The sequence below is a fragment of the Gossypium arboreum genome, chromosome 1, assembly GCF_025698485.1.
Source record: "Gossypium arboreum isolate Shixiya-1 chromosome 1, ASM2569848v2, whole genome shotgun sequence".
NCBI classification, from domain to species: Eukaryota; Viridiplantae; Streptophyta; class Magnoliopsida; order Malvales; family Malvaceae; genus Gossypium; species Gossypium arboreum.
The window spans coordinates 14397100-14417683 of NC_069070.1; the positions used below are offsets into that span (position 1 = coordinate 14397100).

The following is a 20584-nucleotide window of genomic DNA, read 5'->3' on the forward strand; positions in this document are numbered from 1 at the left end:
AATTGATTTTTTTTTATCAACGTTTAGGAGCTTATATACCCCTTTAGCTTAAAATATATAATTTTTTCATGGATTGGGTTTGCTTGATCTAAATTCAAATTAAATAATAAAAACTATTTTATTTAAATTTATTAACCAAAACATCAATATTAATATAGAATAGTTAAGTATGGTTGATTAAGGGGGAGTTACTTAGAGGAGCATTTGGATCTTTTAAGTATGCTCTCCTAGTACGATTTTGTTCAAAATTTGCTGATATTTTTAGCAACTGCAAACCCATCATTTGGATCCAAACTACATATAGCAACATATCTTAGGGATTGGTTTGGATTTGGATAAAGGAAATCAACTTCCCAACTTTAGCGAGATTGGATCGAATTAGGTAAAACCTTGGATGCATAAATTGAAGATTCGAGTCTTATCCTTAGCTCATTGAATATATTATTTATGCTTATTATCTTGTTGGTTTTGTGGGAAGATTGATTGTAATTGATATAGTATATTAGCTAATCTCGATTTCCTATAAATTAAGGAGACTTGTATAAATAATGTACAAATTTGAAAGCACTTATTCTTATTCATTAAGGAACGTTTCTTGTGAGTGCATTGACTGAAAAATCAAGTATATTACTTGGTTAATGTCCTAAGTTTTCAAGGGAAAAACTTAGAAGAGAGTTGTCTAGATCTTAGGTACAAAAGTGAGGAGTATAATTAGGAAAGTGTTGAATGTTGTAATCGCTTGTTGGACTTGTTGCTAAGATGGTAGTCTTAAGCACTACTTTTGGCACTACTCAAATTTGATTGCAATTATCATTTAAGAACTTCCATAAACTATTATAAAATTGAAATATATATTATAATTTCATCCCAATTATATAAGTTAATTTTGAATAAGATTCATAAAATTTAATTTGATTATATTTAATACAATTTCAATTTTTCTTTTTAATTACTAACGTTGTTATTTGGTTTTAAAATAGGAAAATATTTAAAATTAAAATGTTGAAAAAATTTAAATATTAAAACTAAAACTATAATTAATGCTTTAACATTAAATTTAAAATTAATAGTTAATTCAATAATTTTAATACATTAAAATCATAATTAGTTTTGAATTCAATTTTAAGATATTTACTTAAATTTTTTTGAAATTCAATCTTTAAGACTTTTACATAAATTTTCAAGATAGAGTTATTCTTTTACCTTTATTTAAGTTTACAGTAAGTATTATTTAAGCTTACAATAAGGGTTTGTAACACCCCTTAACCATTATCCATCGCCAAAACAGGGTTATGGAATATTACCGGACATTACAAATCAAATACGAACAATTTATAATTATTTACACATAAACAACATAATATAATTATATAGTCCCTTTATGAACCTTCGAGGTCCAAAACATGTATTAGAAACAAATCGCGACTTAATCAGAAACTCAGAGAATTTTCCGCGAAATTTCAAAATTTTTCCTAAAGGCAGGGCACACACGCCGCCGTGTCTTTGTCCTTGCAATAATACATGAGCATTCTGTTTTAATTTTTTTTAAGATGCAGGGGACACACGACCTAATCACACGCCCATGTGTAAGCCGTGTGTCTCACACGGTCTAGTCACACGAGCGTATGGCTTGGCCGTGTAAGGTAAGTCAGGGAGTTACACGGGTTAGGGCACAGCCTGAAGCACAGGCATGGTATAGGGTCACACGGGCGTGTCCCTTGACCATACGGGCGTGTGTGCAGGGAACCTAGGAAAAAATTTTGAAATTTTGTGAAAAATTCTCTAAGTTTTCGATTAAGTCCCGATTTGTTTGTAACACATGTTTTGGACCTCGAAGGTTCATAAAGGGACTATATAATTATATTATGATGTTTATGTGTAAATAATTATGAATTGTTCGTATTTGATCTATAATGTCCGGTAATGCTCCGTAACCCTGTTTCGATGACGTATAAGGGTTAGAGGGTGTTACATTTAGTGGTATCAGAGCTATTCAATTTAGTCTATTCTCAAACTAAATTGAGCTCAGAATTGAGTTTAGAGGTACATGCCATAATTGAGTCGAATTGAGTCGGGATTGAATGTTGATATATTTGTTTGTTTTTGTTTTATAGTTAAAGATGTTAGATTAATATATTGTTGATACTGATCAATAAATGTATACTGGAGATGATGAATCATATGAAAGGGATGAAATTGAATCAGTAACACTAAGTGTAAATCCAGTAAGAAATCAACCACTTAACGTTGAAATAGGTAATGTTAGAGAGAAAGATTATTTACAGTTACTTAGGGTTATAGCCGATGCCCTTCAATGAGTAGCAGGGACTGCGTCTGCTACAACATCTGTACTTACAACACGGCGAGCTTCTATTAAAGAACTACGTAAGTATGGTGCCATTGAATTTTTGGGTTTAAATGGAGTTGATCCATCTACTGCTGAAAATTGGATAGAGTCTACAAAAAGAATTCTGCAACAGCTTGAATGCACTCCTAGGGAAAGTTTATTGTATGCCATATTTTTATTAAAAAGTGAGGCATATGTATGGTGGGAATCGATAATTCGACATATACCAGCAGAACAGGTAAACTGGAATTTATTTCAAAGAGAATTTTAGAAGAAATATGTGGGTGAACTGTATATTGAAGATAGAGAATAGGAGTTCTTGATGCTAAAACAAGGTGAAATGTCAATAGTTGACTATGAACGAGAATTCTCACAACTTAGTAGATATGCAGCTGAATTTGTACCAACCGAAGCTGATAGTTGTAAGAGATTTCTACAAGGTTTACGTGATGAACTATGAGTACAATTCGTATCTCTCAAAATTACAGAATTTGCATATTTAATTGAGAGAGCAAAGATGGTTGAACATGTACTGGGTCTCGACAAAAAGCCTAAAAATACTCGTTTGATTGGAAAATGTACTGGAACTACTAGTTCAAATCCACAACCTAAAAGATCTAAAGAATCACAAGGTAGCTAAAAACCAAGTTTTAGATCATACAGGGGTGATAGAAATCGTGGAAGGCACATAACAGTTTCTACTGGAAGTGTACGAGGTCCGTCACGGGATATTAAAATACCAGATTGTGAACATTGCGGGAAGAAATATAGATGTGAATGCTGGAAATTAACTTGAGGATGTTTCCATTGTGGATCTACTGAGTATTTCATTAGAGATTGTCTGAAAAATAAAAATGTTGCACCAGTTACATTACAGAGATCGGTGCCTACTTCTAGAGGACGAGGATTTGGCAAAAGTGGTTCATTTTCTAGAGGTAGTACTAGAAGAGGAAGTGATGTAGCTACTTAACAATTAGAAGCTAGAGTATCAGCTCGAGCATATGTTGTATGGACACGTGAAGAGGGTGATGCACATGATATGGTAACAAATATATTTTTATTGCATTCAGAACCTGTTTATGCTTTAATAGACCCAGGATCTTCACACTCATATGTTATTACAAAATTAGTTAAGACAGGAAATTTAAAATCTGAAACATTTAGAGTATTAATAGTAGTGTCTAGTCCGTTAGGGCGAACTATGTTAGAGGATCAGGTGTGTAAGAGGTGTCATCTAATAATACAAAATAATTTTTTTCTGTTGATTTGTTGATAATGCCGTTTGGCGATTTTGATATAATTCTAGGAATGGATTAGTTATCTAAGCATGGGGTGATCTTAGATTGCTATAAAAAGAAGTTCACTGTTCAAAGTGAAAATGGGAATAAGATCGAGGTAAATGGTATTCGAACCAGTGGGAATACTAGTATTATTTCAACAATTCAGGCTAATAAACTTTTTCATTAGGGTTGTGTAGCTTTTTTGGTTTATGTTATTAATTCAGATTCTGTTGAAAGCCAATGCAATAAAATTAAGAATGTTTGTGAATTTCTTGGTGTATTTCATGAAGAATTACTGGGATTACCACCTGATAGAGAGGTTGAATTTGCAATAGAAGTCTATCCTGGTACAGCTCAGATATCAATATCTCCATACCGTATGTCACTTACTAAGTTAAAAGAATTAAAGGTGCAATTACAAGATTTACTAAATCGAGGATTTATATGTCCTAGTATTTCACCTTGGGGAGCTCTAGTGTTTTTTGTTAAAAAGAAAGACGGTTCAATGCGATTGTGTATTGATTATCGATAATTAAACAAGGTTACTATCAAGAATCAATACCTGTTACCTCGTATTGATGATCTATTTGACCAGTTGAAAGGAGCTTCTGAATTTTCAAAGATTGATTTGAGATTGGGTTACTACCAGTTGAAAGTGAAAGAAAGTGATGTACCAAAGACAACATTTCGTACAAGATATGGCCATTATGAATTCTTAGTTATGCCTTTTGGATTGACTAAAGCTCCAGCTGCTTTTATGGATCTCATGAACTGTATTTTTCAACCATACCTGGATCAGTTTGTTGTGGTTTTTATTTATGATATTTTAGTTTACTTGAAGTCTAAATCTGAACACGATCAGCATCTCAGAATTGTTTTGTAAATATTACAGGAGAAATAGTTATACGGAAAACTTAGCAAATGTGAATTTTGGTTATCGGAGGTTGTATTTCTGAGACATGTAGTATCGGCAGATGGAATCAGAGTTGATCCGAAGAAGATTGAAGCAATTGTTCAGTGGAAAGTACCGAGAAATGTGTCAAGGTACGTAGTTTCCTTATATTAGCTGGTTACTATCAGAGATTTGTAAATAGATTTTCAAATATAGCTTTGTTGATGACAAAGTTGTTGCAAAAGAATGTTCCATTTGTTTGGGATAACCAATACCAAGAAAGATTTGAGAAGTTGAAGCAAATGTTGACTGGAAGCACCAATTTTAACATTACCAGAGTCGGGGAAAGATTTTGTTATTTACAGTGATGCTTCTTTGAATGGTCTTGGGTGTGTATTGATGCAAGATGGAAAGGTGATTGCTTATGCATCTAGGTAATTGAAAACTCATTAACGTAATTATTCGACGCACGATTTGGAACTAGCTGCTGTGATTTTTGCATTAAAATCTGGATACATTACTTGTATGGTGCGAAATGCTATATTTACATTGATCATAAAAGTCTCAAGTATTTATTATCTTAAAAAGAATTAAATTTAAGACAACGTCGGTGGATAAAACTTTTAAAAGATTATGATTGTGTTATTGATTATCATCTGGAAAGACAAATGTTGTAGCTAATGCATTGAGTAGAAAAACAACAATTGAATTACGAGCAATGTTTGCACAGGTCAGTATCAGTGATGACAGAAACTTATTGGTTGAATTAAGAGTTATACCGGTGATGTTTGATCAAATTAGATCAGCACAATTAGAAGATGACAAGTTAAAGAAGAAAAGAGAAATGGTTCAGAATGGCATGATAGATAATTTCAGTATTGATAAACATGATTGCCTAAGATTTCGTAATCGAATTTGTGTTCCAGCTGTTTCTGAATTGAAAGAGTTGATACTTCATGAGCACATGACAGTTCTTTTTCTTTGCATCTAGGAAGAACAAAAATATACTGTAATCTACGAAAATCTTATTGGTGGCTAGGTATGAAAAGAGATATAGTTGAGTATGTAGCTAAATGTTTAACTTGTTAACGAGTTAAGGTAGAGCATCAGGTTACTACTGGACTACTTCAACCTATTAACATTCTTGAGTGGAAATAAGATTGTATTACGATGGATTTTGTAACAGGGTTACCGTTGTTGGCAAGTAAGAAAAATGCCATTTGGGTGATTGTTGATCGACTTATAAAGTCAGCTCATTTAATAGCTGCCAGAACTGATTAGTCACTTTAGAAACTTGTTGAAGTTTACACTCGGGATATTGTGAGATTGCATGGTTTTCCTATGTCAATTATTTCTGATCAGGATCCTAGATTCATATCAAGATTTTGGAGGCAGTTGCATGAATCCCTTGGTACACGACTCAAATTTAACACGGCTTTTCATCCGTAGACTGATGGACAATCTGAACGAGTTATTCAGATTTTAGAAGATATACTTCGTGCTTGTGTCATTTATTTTGAATTAAGTTAGGAACGTTATTTACCATTGGCTGAATTTGTGTACAATAATAGTTTCTAATCAAGTATTCAAATGGCTCTATATGAAGCACTATATGGTTAAAGATGTCGGACATCTGTGTGTTGGATGGAATTGAATGAAAGAAAGATGATTGGGCCGGATTTAATTCAAGAAACGGAAGACACTGTTAAGAAGATTCAAGATAGATTGAAAGCAGCATTCGACAGACAAAAATCATATGCAAATTTAAAAAGTCGGGATATTGAGTATTCTATCGGAGATAGGTATTTTTTAAAGTTTCGCCTTGGAAGAAAATCTTGACATTTGGTTGAAAGAGAAAATTGATTCCTCGTTTTATTGGGCCATATGAAATTGTGGAAAGAGTTGAGCCAATTGCTTATCGTTTAGCTTTGCCTCCGGAATTACAGAAGATTCATGATGTTTTTCATGTCTCAATGCTCAGAAGATACAGACCAGATCCTTCTCATGTTATTTCGACAGAGGATACTGAAATCTGACATAATTTATCATATGAAGAAGAACCGGTTGAGATATTAGCACGAGAGGTGAAAGAATTACGTAATAAACGAGTATCATTAGTGAAAGTATTATGGCGAAGTCATAGTATTGAGGAAGCAATTTGGGAACAAGAAGAAACTATGAAATCTTAGTTACCCCACCTCTTTTTAGGTAAATTTTGAGGACAAAATTTATTAAGGGGGAGAAATGTAACGACCCAAAATTTACAAGTATCAGAAAAATACATTTTCGGGCCATCATCGTTGTAAAACGAATTCGTAAATATTTATTAAAAATATTTACGAAGTTAGTTGTGTGATTAATTAGATTCTGGTTAGGTGAATTAGCTTGAATTAAAATTAATTAGGTGTAAGGACTAAATTGAATAAAGGGTGAAAACTGAATTATAGAATAGAGAAAAGTCAAGGGACTAAATTAGCAATTAAGCCATAAGTGACAAGTGTGTGGTAATAATGAAATACATGTGGTAAAATAAAATACATATATTAATTAATTATTTACTTATTATTTAAGTAAGTGATATTATGTTATTATATTATTATTATATTATATAACATAAAATTAAGTAAATGAAACAAATAAATAAAGAAAAGAATAGAAAAGAATAAAGCATTGGAACGAAATAGAGAAGGAGAAAGGAGAAAGAAAAAATTAGGGTTTAGGGTTCAAATTCAATTTGGTAAGTCAATTTAGCTTCTTTTCTTGTAATTTTTAAGTTTTGGAGTCCTAGAAGAAAATATTACTTGATATATGTTGAAATTTTGAAAATTAGTAAAATTTTAAATGTTGTTTATGTTGAATAATATGAAGTATTAGGGTTTAAATTGATAGATTTTTAAGTTAGAAGTGAAAAGGGATTAAATTATGAAATAAATTATAGGTTTTGAAGTAATAGGGACTAAATTGAGAGAACTTCAAAATTAGGATTTATGGTGAACTTAGGGAGTTGAAATTAGATTAAAGTGGAAATTGAATGAAATATGAAATTAGTTTTGTAAGAAAAAGAGTTAGTTTAAATTAAGGACTAAATTGGAATTTAGATAAAAGTTGAGTATAATTTAAATATTCAATGTGAAATTGTGTGTATTGATAAATTTTAATTGTTTCAATATTCGTAACTAATGTTGTACCGGAGACCTCGGTTAAGAAAGGAAAAGAGAAAGTCGACGAAGAGTGATTCAGAAATTACGGTTTGTATTTCTATAATTCGAAGCTAATTATTAATTGTTGTATTTATTATTTAATATATGGTAAGTGGAATTGAGGTGAGTATTGGTATTGAATCGAATTGAATTGAATTGTGAGTATATGTGATTATTTGAAATGAGTATTGATTGGAAATTGAAAAGTGATTTGAAAATCCTATTAACTGTATCGGGCTAAGTCGGATATAGTTGGCATGCCATAAGATTGGAAGTGTTTAGGGATACTTTGACGACGAGTCGATGAGACACTGGGTGTCATATTATTTCTTCGGATAAATTCGACGAGGTGCTGGGTACCAACTTACTTCGGCATGGCCAATGAGACACTATGTGTCACTATATTACTTCGAATTATTTGATGAGGCACTGGGTGCCATACTAGTGTGTTTTGGTTGGATCTGTGTATCTACCAAAGTTTGAGCCCTACTAATAGGGGTAAATAAATAAATTTACAATATGAAAGACATTGAATGATTTTAAACATGAAATGGATTGAGATATTGAATTGAGTTATGGAATTGAAACGTATGAACCAATGGGTTCATAAAATGGGTATGGATGTAGTGAGATGATACGTGTATTCTATTGAGAAAAACTATTTGAATAGTAATTATGAAATTTAAATAATAAGAGATGAGAATTGAAAGTGTTATAAATGATATGTTATGAAATTGATTATTTGTTTAAATGACTTTTGTTATGTGTATTTATATATATAAATATTGTAAATTCTTGTTAATAAGTATGCAGATTATAGAAATACTACTGGGTTTATACTCAGCGTACAGTTTGTTTCTGTGTGCAAGTTAGGTTAAAGTTTGAACGTTGAATCAGCATCCAGAGCCGATCCCGAACTCAAGTGGTGAAGTATATTTCTTTTTGATAAATGACATGTACCTAAGATGTTGTATTTGTCATTTTGGGAAATGTTTGTGAATGATGTTATAATATGAAATGAGTTTAATATATATGTGAATATATGTTTCATGTTTAAAGCAATTAAGTGATGTGTTTTTGGTTGAAATTGGCATAAATTTAGGAATGGTGTAAATGATGTTTAATTGAAATGTTTGAACATTATATGTGAAATATTTTTAAGATTATATTGGATAAGTAATTAGAATGATTAATTTGACATGTATTAAATGCATTTGAATGTGTTTTGGATTGGTTGAATATTGGTTATTGAGTTGTTTGTTGTTTAAGTTTGCAGGGTTGGTTAAATTTGATGTATAAGGCTCATTTTGAGTCCACACGGCCTGCCACATAGGCGTGTGACCAGACCGTGTGAGACACACAGCTTACACATAGGCGTGCGATTAGGCCGTGTGTCTCCTGCATCTTATAAAAAATTTAAAACAAAATACTCAAGTATTACCACACGAACAGAGACACGGGCGTGTGTCTCAACCATGTGAAGCAAACGGTCTAGCACACGGGCATGTGGCTTGGTTGTGTGAGGTAAGTCAGGGAGTTACACGGGTTAGGACAAGGCCTGAAGCACAAGCATACGGGCCCTACATCTAGGAAAAATTTTGAAATTTCGCGAAAAATTCTCTAAGTTTCTGATTAAGTCCCGATTTGTTTTTAACACATGTTTTGGACCTCAAAGGTTCATAAAGGGACTATATAATTATATTATGATGTTAATGTGTAAATAATTATGAATTGATCTGTAATGTCCGGTAATGCTCTGTAACCCTATTCCGGCAACGGATAAGGGTTAAGGGGTGTTACAGTGCTGTAGTAATTCATCTTCAAATATATGAAATACAAATATTTCATTAAATAATAAAATATAAACTAGGATGAGTCTTAGAGGAGATTCTCACTTATGAGTAGCAATCAATTGAATTGAATCATGCATATTAATGATCTTATTAACTAATTAACCAATTGACCATTGTTTTATTCATTACATTTTTCTAAAATGGAAAAGAGAGCGAATAGGTAATGTAAGTATTATGTGGTGTAGCTTAGTTCTTATGATCTTTAAGTCGGTTGCACTAATAATTCAAAAGTTGAGAAAGTTAGTAGTTACTTAGAAGTGAAGTAATTGATTAAATCGCAATACCTTGTCAATCTCTATGAAAGAATGATCTTGGGAGTACTTATCGCAAGTATTTTATTGTAAACACTATTATATTACAACTTAAAATGGATAAGCTTGCTATTTGTCATGCTTTAAATTATGAAATATTTGAGTTGTTTTAAGTAAGAATTAATGAGCAATCAACCTCACACCAGGCAAGAAGTGGCAAACAAAGCTCAGCATGCAACCAGTATGCCTTCTACCACTGTTAAGACCTTAAACCAGCCAACAAGCAACCACTCAAATTCTTACATCCAATTTGCCTTCTACCACCACTAAGCCTCATGTAGCAACAATTGAGGCCTTAAACCAGCAAGCAATCACTCAAACTCCTACAACCAATCAGCATCCTACCACTATTAAGCTTCTTGCATCAACTACTAAGGCCCTAAACCAAAAAGCAACCACCCAAACTCCTACAACCAATTTGTTTCCTGCCACTACTAAGCCTCATGCATCAATAATTAAGGCCCTAAACTAGCATGCAACCACTCAGATTCTTGCAACCAGTTTGCTTCTTACCACTACTAAGCCTGTTACAATGACTTAAGGTTCATCCACCATCATCTCAACTAAATGATAGATTGAGTAGTGCCTCAAAGCTTACTCCAATAAATACAATCCCTAAAGCAACTATGTAGAGATTGTAATTATATGAACTTGTTATGTTTGTCACATGTCTTTGTTGGATTCAATTTTTTGTGTGCATAGAAACAATTGACAAGTTTGAAAGAAATTTAGGAAATATGTGACAAAATAAAAAAGTGTTTTTGCCAATTTTATTTTGTGAACTATTTTTTATTGAAGTCAGAAAGCTTCTTTCTCATTTATTACTTGATTATCATATTTGCATATACAAGGGAATGAAAAAGGAAAGTTCATTTAAATTATTTATTGACATTTATGAACGGTTAAAGTTGTCATTTGGAGTTCATTTATTTTTGGAACTCTATAATCAATTAGGCCAATTCATAACAGTTTGATAACAACATAAATTGATGACAACATCTAATAATAATCCACCAAGTCAAATGATACACAACAACATAAATTGATGACATATATTTCTTTTTCAACTACTTTTATGACAATTTTTCATGACATAAATTGACAGTGATCTAAGAAATTAAAGTAAAAATATTATTACAATGAAAGACAATCTTATAAAATAATGTTTTTCTCCTACTCTTTACCATTATGAGCTTCTATGCTTTTAATTTGTCCTTTTTTTTTGTCAACCTTCAAAAAATTTTGGAGCTGGTTCAACTTCAACATTTTCTTCAACTCGGTGTTTTTAATATGAATTTCTCGATTTTCATTTAATATCATTTGAAATTGACCTCTCAATTCATCAACTACAACATTCTCATGCCGTTAATCCTTTTTTAATCCATTCAAAGAATTCACAACCATTCCCTTACATCAAATAAAAATTAAACATGAAAAAAAAATAATATTACTTCAATATCATCAACCCAAAAAATATCTAATTTATCTTTAATTTACCAATTTTAAACAAACTGTGGAGTGTGCCTCGCATTTTTGGACCCTTTCAAGCATTTACCGTTACCCATATCACGACGTGAGGATGTTAGAATCACAACACCTCCAACAGGCAACGACATCAAGGTAAGGAGGTTTCTGACGTCACTACGACCCGATGTCACGACAAGGATGAATACGACGTTAGGATGACTCGACTTTTTCCCAAGTAACTCATCCGTGTTTTACAACAAAGTAGGGTTACTTTTTTCAATTAAACTCTAATTACTCCATCATAATTCTAGTCATATTAGGTGCAAATTTTAGCCTATTTAACGGCCATAGTAACACTAGAATTTATATATAGAAAATACAGAAGGAGAGAAAAAGATTAAGAGAGTTATGTAGGAATTTTGTGAGAATTTTCTATTTTGTGTTCAGGTTCATTTTGATTCTTCATCTTGTACTCTTTCAGTTTTGCTTATTAGTGAAGTCTCCTTTGCTCATGAATTTTTATTCTCTTTTGAGGAGTTTTTCCAAGTAAATTTGTATGTTTAATCTTCTCTGTTTTATTTGCTCATTATTTACTCGACTCAATCCCAACACAAACTAACAAATTAATTATAACCTCAAACAATTTAACAAATAAAATGAAACTACAATTTGCGATAAAATCATAAATCCAAATTTCAATGAAATGAATACCCAATTCTCAATGCAAATATAAAACCCAAATAAACATTAAATATGAACAACCATATTTACTCGAAGGCATATTGAACATCCTTCAGCTTCTTTGGAAAATGCTCTAGGTTAAGATATGGAAGGGGGAAGATGAAATTTGAAATGGTAGCTTCAAGAGAAAGGGCGAAATGAAATTTAACTCAATTTTAGTTAATTTAATTTTAATTAATTTTTTTAATTTTCGAATGAAATTAATGATTTTCTTTTTGAATAATTTCATTATAGGTTTTGATCATAGTCCCTCTCTAACCTATAAATGAGAGGATAATACGCTTCAACACACTCAAACCCACGTCCTCCTACATTGGCAATAATGTCCATGCCAATCAAACTAAAACTCAATAGACAAATTAATGAAAAATTAAATATTGCATAAGTGTTGACTTTAAATTTGCTAGAGGGAATTTGTTCTTAAAGGAGATAAAGGTTGGGGCCAAATAGACTATGAAAATATAATTTAGGTACCTAATTCGACAAAAAGAAAAGTTTAAGCACCTCATTAAAAAAAAGCAATATAGTTTTAAGGGTTGATTATTCAATTAAATCTTTTTATTAATAATGTAAATTACTTAAAATTTTGGTAGTATGATGACGATATTTGACAAATTAAAGTGGAGAAATTAACTTCTCAATATTAGTAAAGGGATGAAATTTATAATTAAATTTTTTTCAAAAAAATATATTTTAATTTTTCAATCAAACATGTGTTTTTAATGGGTTCCTCATTTTGCAAACTTAAGAAGCCAAACATGAACTTATATCGTATTGCAATAAGTGGTCGGAGATTGGTTTCTAGCTAGGGTTGGGTTGGGTTGAATTTATTTTTTATTTTTTATTTTTAAACAATTGATGATGATTTAGTTTATTCGGATTTTTTTCCATACTAATTTTATTTTTTAAGTATTGTATTTATTCTGATAAAATAAACTTTATTTTATAATTTTCACATTATTTGATAGAATCTAACTTTTAAAATATTAATTTTTCAAGTAAATAAAAAATAATTTACCACTCTTATATAAAAAATTATATAAATATTGTAATTTATTTTCACTTATTTAAATAAAAATGTTTATTTTACATTGTAAAAATTAAATTAATTATAAATTAAATTAAATTAAATTCTGAGACACGATTTTTAACTCGTATTTTATAAATGGTCTGAACATCTAAATTCAAATCAGTTTATTTTATTTTATTTTTCTCGCCAAACCTTGTTATCCAAAAATAAATATCAATTGCACTACTCTTATAAATAGAAACAGCTGATTGAAGGCGGCCATCATACGTTACACGAAGTTTCTAGCCGATTTACTACAGCTAAACTTCCCAGTTACAAGCTGGGTCACCCAACACATGTACTACTTTCAGAAAACCTCAATGTGCCTTGCACTTGCATTACCCCAAAAAAGAAATGGTAAAATTATAATAGAGAAGAAGCCAAGCGGGGTTTATTATACATACAAACATTTCTCAAAGAAGAAAAGAATGAAAAAACAAATATTTAGAGTTTTCCATAGGAGGACTGACCAAAACTGAAGGGGAAACAATCAGAAAGATATGTTAAGGCAGGAATATACACTTAAAGACATGCCAGCATTGAAAAGAAACAGTTTAGGCACCAGTCTTGGAGACTAATGGAGTTCCTCTGTGCAATTCCCATTCGGGTGTTAACTAAGAAAAACATAAATAGCTTAGGCTATCTTATTCTATGTTTGTATCACACAAATTTTCTTCTTCTCTATATTATTTGTTTCAGAGGGTACTTGTCTTCTTCCATACCACCAGTGATTTGAGGAACTCCATAACCTTCAAAACCCAATCGAGTCAATAAATTAATAGAGGAATAAAAAAACTGAGGCACATGCATTTTACTTCCCATTCTATGGTCGATTGAAGAAATTTGATGTATGTGTATGACCATCTATAACACAATCAAACATCTCTAGTCCTAGAAAGTAAAACAAAAAGTACCTCTTGTGGATCCTTGAGGGAAAAAAATGCATTACTCTCCTTGGGCACGGATGAAACTAAAATGCCATATCCACAATTTCCCTCTCTAAGAACCTGTATAAACCAATAAACTCTCTATATGTATTAATACAAAAAGAAATCTCAAGAATTTCGCCATCTATATCTTACCTTAAACGCATCTTCATCTGTCTGGTCATCTCCAACATAAATGGGAAGCACATCCTCACAATTGCTAAGCCCTAAAGCGTTTTTATTATTCTTCGTCTCATGTTTTTAACCATAGAAAATACTACATACTCATGACAATAGGTTAAAAGGACATACTTACCAAGTGATTCAAGAAGAAACGTAACAGCTTTCCCCTTATCCCAGTTGATCACAGGCCGAACCTCTAAAACCTAATTTATGCAAATAATTTTAAGAAAAATAATGAATTATATTTTCAATAACTCAAAACAGAAAAGAAACCTAGTCTTTAAAGATCACCTTCCGCCCATGAGTCAACCGTAGACGAGGGTAGTTTCTGATGACATCATGGACTCGTTGTGCAACTACTGTCCAATCCTGAAAGGAAAGTGCCTACAAGTTAACTTATCACTATGTAAGGAAAACGTACTTCAATGCTCTTCATAACCATTACCAACTACAGAAGAAAATAATAAAGGCCTCTAATGCTAAGGGAATTTCAACTACTCTCTCACCTTCTCATCTACGTTTCGGTAATGGACAGAGACACAAAATTTATTGTTTTCAACTTTTGCTCCTCGAATATCCTTGGTGTTATTGACAAGTGAGTTAAAAACCTGAGACGGACGAGAATTCTACGTTAGAACAGAGAGGGAAAGGTCAGGGCATGTATGGCACTCTTAAGAAAGATACACACCTCATCAATCATAGGTAAGAATTCACTAGCAGGCTGGAATAAATTAACTTCTTTGCCCTAAATTAAAGAGAAAAAGATGAAAAAAAAAATACTCAAGGGATGGTAGGAAAGAAACACAAGGACTGTGCAAAAAAGGATAGAAATTTTATAGCCCTAAACCTGATTATCTGTAGATCTAATGCAGTTAGAGTGGTCATCAAAAGATTGCCTAACAGGACCCATGATGTCCATTCCATGACTTCCAGCATAATTGAGCTCTGTTAGCCCTACAAACTCATATACCTGAATAAACAAAGACGAATAAAATAAATATTGTCAAAGAGGCAATATAATGAAAAACAGCGCCAACGAAGGTGTCAAAATTATTTTAAATCATGGTCTTCAAATCACCTTGTCACGGCTTCTGCCACTAATTATTGCAGTTGGAAAGAATTCCGCCACATTTTTTACTGCAGCTCGCATCTAAATAAAAACGTTTCGGTTAGTACGTAATCAGTAAGAAAGAAAAAGTGAGATGCTTGACTAAGAACGACTCTTACATCATTAGACATAAAGGCACAATCCGGGTTGTCCACAATTGGTGAAAGAGTCCCATCATAGTCCAGAAACAATGCTATTCTCTTGCCTTTTGCAGGATTTGTAATTTGATCAAAAGATGCAAGTGCAGAGGGATATTTAAGCTGCAAAGCAAAGGATAAGAGTACGTAGAGTAGATTAATAACCCCTCTGATTGTATCAAAAATAAAGTCAGATAAGCAAAGAAAATCTACTACCAGCCATGCACGATATGCAACATCTGTATCAGTAGATTCAAGGTCATTATTGAAATCCCTAGATTTCTTATCAGGAGGGGATGAGGATTCCATAGAATCCAGACAATTGCTGGCACGAATATCAAGAATTCCAGCTTTCATCGTAGGAACAGTTAGAAATAGATTCTGAGAGAAAGTTGCTCCTGAGTATGGCAACAGACCGGAAGATACTCGATTTAGTGGTGCAGGATCACCAAGAACAAGAGCAGTGTGGTTGGATTTCAAGTCCATTGAATCCAGCCTCCTATCACTACTTAAACTGTAAAAGCTATTAGATTCCTTTAACAAACAATCCACTCAAGTGCAAAGAAACAAATTTCAATGTTCAATCTCAACAACCCTTTTCAGCCAACACTTCTATTAATAAAAAACCACCTCTTCAATGTTTTATTATCACTGTTGTTCGGCAAGCAGTCCATCCAGCACACAAGTCCTGAATACTGATATCAAAAGGAAATGTTAGAATTGACACAATGACGCTCAAGTTCGTATCATTTTTTTTTTCAAAAGATATTCTTATCTGAATTGAACCTGTTCATCTCTCTAGGTTACTCAGCTATAATCGGTGTGCGTAAACAAGATCTGCATATTATAGGAATAAGAGGTATGTTAAGATTCATGTCTGGAGTAACATCTGTAAGGAGTGAGAATGAAACAGTGACCAGTAAAACAAAAAGAAAATTATAAAAACTACACAAAATGATGAACAGGCGGTATGAAATATGCCTCACCAACCAATGAATTTCATAAAAACATAAGTGGGGCAAAAGATTCACAGGGAGAAAGAAATCTTGTGACCCCAATGGAGTCAAATATATGTATACGAATCTGTTGAAAGCTGTTGTGATATTTTTGGTTGAAGTGCATACCGCTGAAACATCATGATAAAACATGTATACATTTAGGTAGACCTTAATTCTTATGATTCAAGGGACATTGTTTCCAATGAAATGTCTTATCCAATCAATCCTAGTGATTTATCTAATTCTAGCACTACGCAGTTTAATATTTTTTGCCTTGAAAAACACCACCGACTTTATATAATTTTCAAAACATCGATTGCCTACATGCATCACATAATCCAATATTTGATACATGAATTGGTGCTTACAATCCCATGAATGCAGAAAACATCACTATACAAGCCAACATTGCCATGTTAACGGCACAGATATTTGATAAAGTTCAAACGAAATAACAAACATACATGATTCGATATCGATGACATCATGAAATGGGATATCACCACCAGGAAATTACACAAAATTAAAATCCGGAGAAAAAAATTAACGATCACCTACATCAGAGTCAAACTAAGCAAGCAAAAATGTAGCAAAGCCTGAATATATACAAAAGGAAAATCGAAACGGCAGCATCCATTCATAAAATGAAATTGGCATAATTGGTATAGAAAAAATAAGGAAATGGTGGTTGTGTTGATGAAAAAGCCATTAATACCCCACATAGTGGAGAGCGAAAACACGTAAAACGCAACCAAACAGAACGGGTATGGGAAAAACAACTAAAACACAATGGACCCAAGAACGTTAGAAATCAGTAATTGAACTAAAGCATTATTGGAAAACAATTTCCACCATGCTTATGTTTCCCATCAATGAGTACCAGATAAGACATGGACGGAGCCGTTCTATTTTTTTGGAAGATTTGAAGATTCAACTATTGAAAATAATCACATTCATATAATAGCAATGGGAGAGGTTGACAATAGATACATAAAAAGAAAAAGAAAAGAAAGGGAATATTACATCAGCACAACCAAACACAAGTATAAGGGCAAATTGGAATAGACATTGGCAGCATTTGTTTGCAGTAAAATAAACTGAGCTAACCAATCATGCAAACATCTGACCCAAACAAAAGAAAATGTATATATCTATTCAAAGAAAACAAGAAAACCACCCATATATATATATATATATATATATATATATAAGGAAATTGGTTTTGACAAAAAAAGAAAAAGAAAAAAACCGTACATTTTTTAAAGAAAAAGAAAGGAAAGGAACTTGATTGAAATTTATGACGTCCACATAAAGTCTTGAATTATAAAAATGCCACATTTGTTTAAAAACTCGAAAGAGCAGAGATTATTAGTGGCGATAACTTAAAAGAGCCAATCAACGGGACGACATTACATAGAAAAGCAAAACAAGGATCGAAACAGAATCATAAAATAAAACCGTGCACCAAGCTGAGAAACCTGGAAATCACACAGCAACGAAGAAATGAAGCCAAACGCACGCCGCGAAATAGAGAAGTTGAAAAGAGAGAAAAGCTAATCAACAAAAACGTTTAATGCGCCATTTCCTTGTTCAAGAAATGTAAAGAAAGCCTGAGTTAAAGAAATTGACGACGTCGTAATGAAGTAAACTAAATGAGAGCCTTGATTTTACCTTTCTCGCCGGCCAAAAAAGAAGCAAATAAAACGTGAGTTGACGAGAGAGAAGGAGAAGGAGAATATCATAAATTTATAATCACCTGAACAGGAGAAGAAATCGCAGAGAACGTGAAGGAAACAACTTTTTATAGCTTTTGTCTATTTATAGAGACAAAATGTGAATTGCAAATCAAAATCCCGGTTGTTGAATCAGGAAACATAAGAAAACACCTTCAATTTGGAATTTCTATACTCTCCTTTCTATGTAAACTTCACCAGCGATTTCTATGATTTATTGGTTAATATAATTCGGTAAGTTGAAGGCATTGCTGAGACCTGTAACAAGATGGGCCTTAGCCATGTGTGAGTGCGTCGTCACTTTCAGTTATGACGAAGTGGTCGTTGGTCGGTAATGGGTCGTTGATTTAATCCCTATCATATTAATTAATATCTGCTTGTGTTTGTGTTTATAATTCTAAAATTAATTCATTTGGTTCAATCAAAAATAAATTTATAAGTAAAAGTATATGCTACTAACTAAAACTGTACCCGAATCAAGAGATTAATTGGCAATTTTAAAAAAAGAGAATTGGTTATTAAACATTGATTAAAAATATTAATTAATTTTGAATATAGAGAAAGAAGGAAAGGGGTAACGGAGGAGAGAGTAGACTAAGTCAGGGTTGATCACTAGGAAATCCAATATTCCTTTAAAGCGGCGTTGTTTGTGGTCAGTTTCCAACTCCAATTGCCATTAATATAATTCCTTTTTTATTTATAGCAATGATTTTCTTAGGGCAACCATTTCCTACTCAAAGTAGTTACTGATATCATCTTTACAAAATCTAATCCTCCTTCCCGTTACAACATTATTTTATATAGAATATAAAGTCGACTTACTCATTTTTATATTTTATATCCTGAAAAACACAATAGAAAGCAGATAAAAGACACCTAGGCTAGCTATACAAGAGATGCTATTAAGAATGTGTTTTCGTATTCACTTCTACTTGATTCTTGGGCTAATTCAGTTTCCATACCAACCCATAATTCAGCTAACATCTCTAGTTCACTGATACATAAATAGGATGTGTTCACCCTATAGTAGGATACGTGTTAGCCTGTATGGGGCCTATCTAATTTTAGTACGTCAAATTATGGAACTATGCCATATAAATAGGAAATTGGCTCCTATAAGGAGGACACAGAAATATTCAACAATTTAGTGCGATGAGCGTGAACAGACTTCCAACCATAAAAAAAAAATCAAAGAAAAGACGACTCACCCTAACGAAAATTTTCATAGCAACATCCCATCAGATCAAGTTGGAGGCTTCGACACTGGAAATCAACCCAGAGAGATGAACCTCTTCGCTTGTTGGTTTACTGATCGACTAGAAAACTTAAGTAACTCAAGCCAATGAGGTGCCTCTAATTCCTTTGATCTCAATGTTCCTTGTAGTCAGGGGCCATCATTTCCCTCTAATTAGGGAGCATCACCACATCAATTATTTGCTTTATAAGAGTAGCTACGACTAATGAAAGAACAAGTAGAATATCAAGTTCAAGCAACAGTAGTTGTTTCACCAGGAGCTGCTAAGACAGAATCAGGAATTGAGGAGAAAGATGCAATTCGACCATTCCGATCTCTAAGACAATGTTGCACCTTTCTATAAGGAGGCTGTTGGAACGCATGCAAGTCGTGGAAAAATGAGATGGATGCTTTACGTAGGGACGTATAGGCATTGAACCCCGATGTGTAAGATATGGATTGGTTGTTTTGTTCTAACAAGCTTTTGGCTCCAGAGGTCGTAGTCATGGGGTTACCATCAAAATTCAAAGTACCAAAGAAGATGTTTAAAGGTAAAAGGGACCTAAGAGCATATTTCGTGTAATACAGCGATTACATGAATGTGTTGGGAGCTTCTGATGTGGTGAAGTGAAAGGCTTTCTCGACAACTCTTAGGGGAAACACGAAGGATTGATACTTTTCTTTACCGCAAGGTTCCACCCGAAGCTTCTCACAATTGGGCCAAATAATTTTGGGTAGGTTCTGTGCCCATAGAGCTATAATGAGCACCCCAATGAGGTTAATGTCAATAGGGAAGAGGGAAGGAGAATCTTTGCAGGATTACGTTAAGCGCTTCCATGCAACCATGTTGAACACAAAGAATTTAGAATATTAATAGGTTATTGATGCCTTCATTATAGGAGTTCAAAATGAACATGTTCAATACTCATTTATTGATAACAGATTGCGTAGTTTGACAAACTTATATGAGAGGATGCACAAATTTATCAAGGCCGAGGAAACCAAAAGAGCAGCCCGTGGTACCTTTTAGAGGGATAATAGGCAATTTAGAAGTCATCATAGTGCACGTGGCCAACAAGGTCCTTCTTCTCAGAACCTACGAGTC

The 20584-nt window shown here is 32.8% G+C and overlaps 1 protein-coding gene across 1 annotated transcript; it reads right to left on the reverse strand.

Annotated features, from left to right (window-relative positions):
- Nucleotides 1-13498: 13498 nt before the first annotated feature.
- LOC108481550 (trehalose-phosphate phosphatase A-like) lies at nucleotides 13499-18520 on the reverse strand. Its single transcript, XM_017784668.2, has 14 exons — nucleotides 18184-18520; nucleotides 17991-18097; nucleotides 16301-16351; nucleotides 15731-16209; nucleotides 15497-15637; nucleotides 15348-15419; nucleotides 15117-15239; nucleotides 14958-15014; nucleotides 14776-14877; nucleotides 14561-14638; nucleotides 14403-14472; nucleotides 14243-14313; nucleotides 14075-14167; nucleotides 13499-13909 (listed from the first exon to the last, which is right to left on the reverse strand). The coding sequence occupies exons 4-14, from the start codon at nucleotides 15998-16000 to the stop codon at nucleotides 13856-13858; spliced, it is 1131 nt and encodes a 376-aa protein (XP_017640157.1). The 5' UTR covers nucleotides 16001-16209; nucleotides 16301-16351; nucleotides 17991-18097; nucleotides 18184-18520; the 3' UTR covers nucleotides 13499-13855.
- Between the last annotated feature and the right edge of the window lie 2064 nt (nucleotides 18521-20584).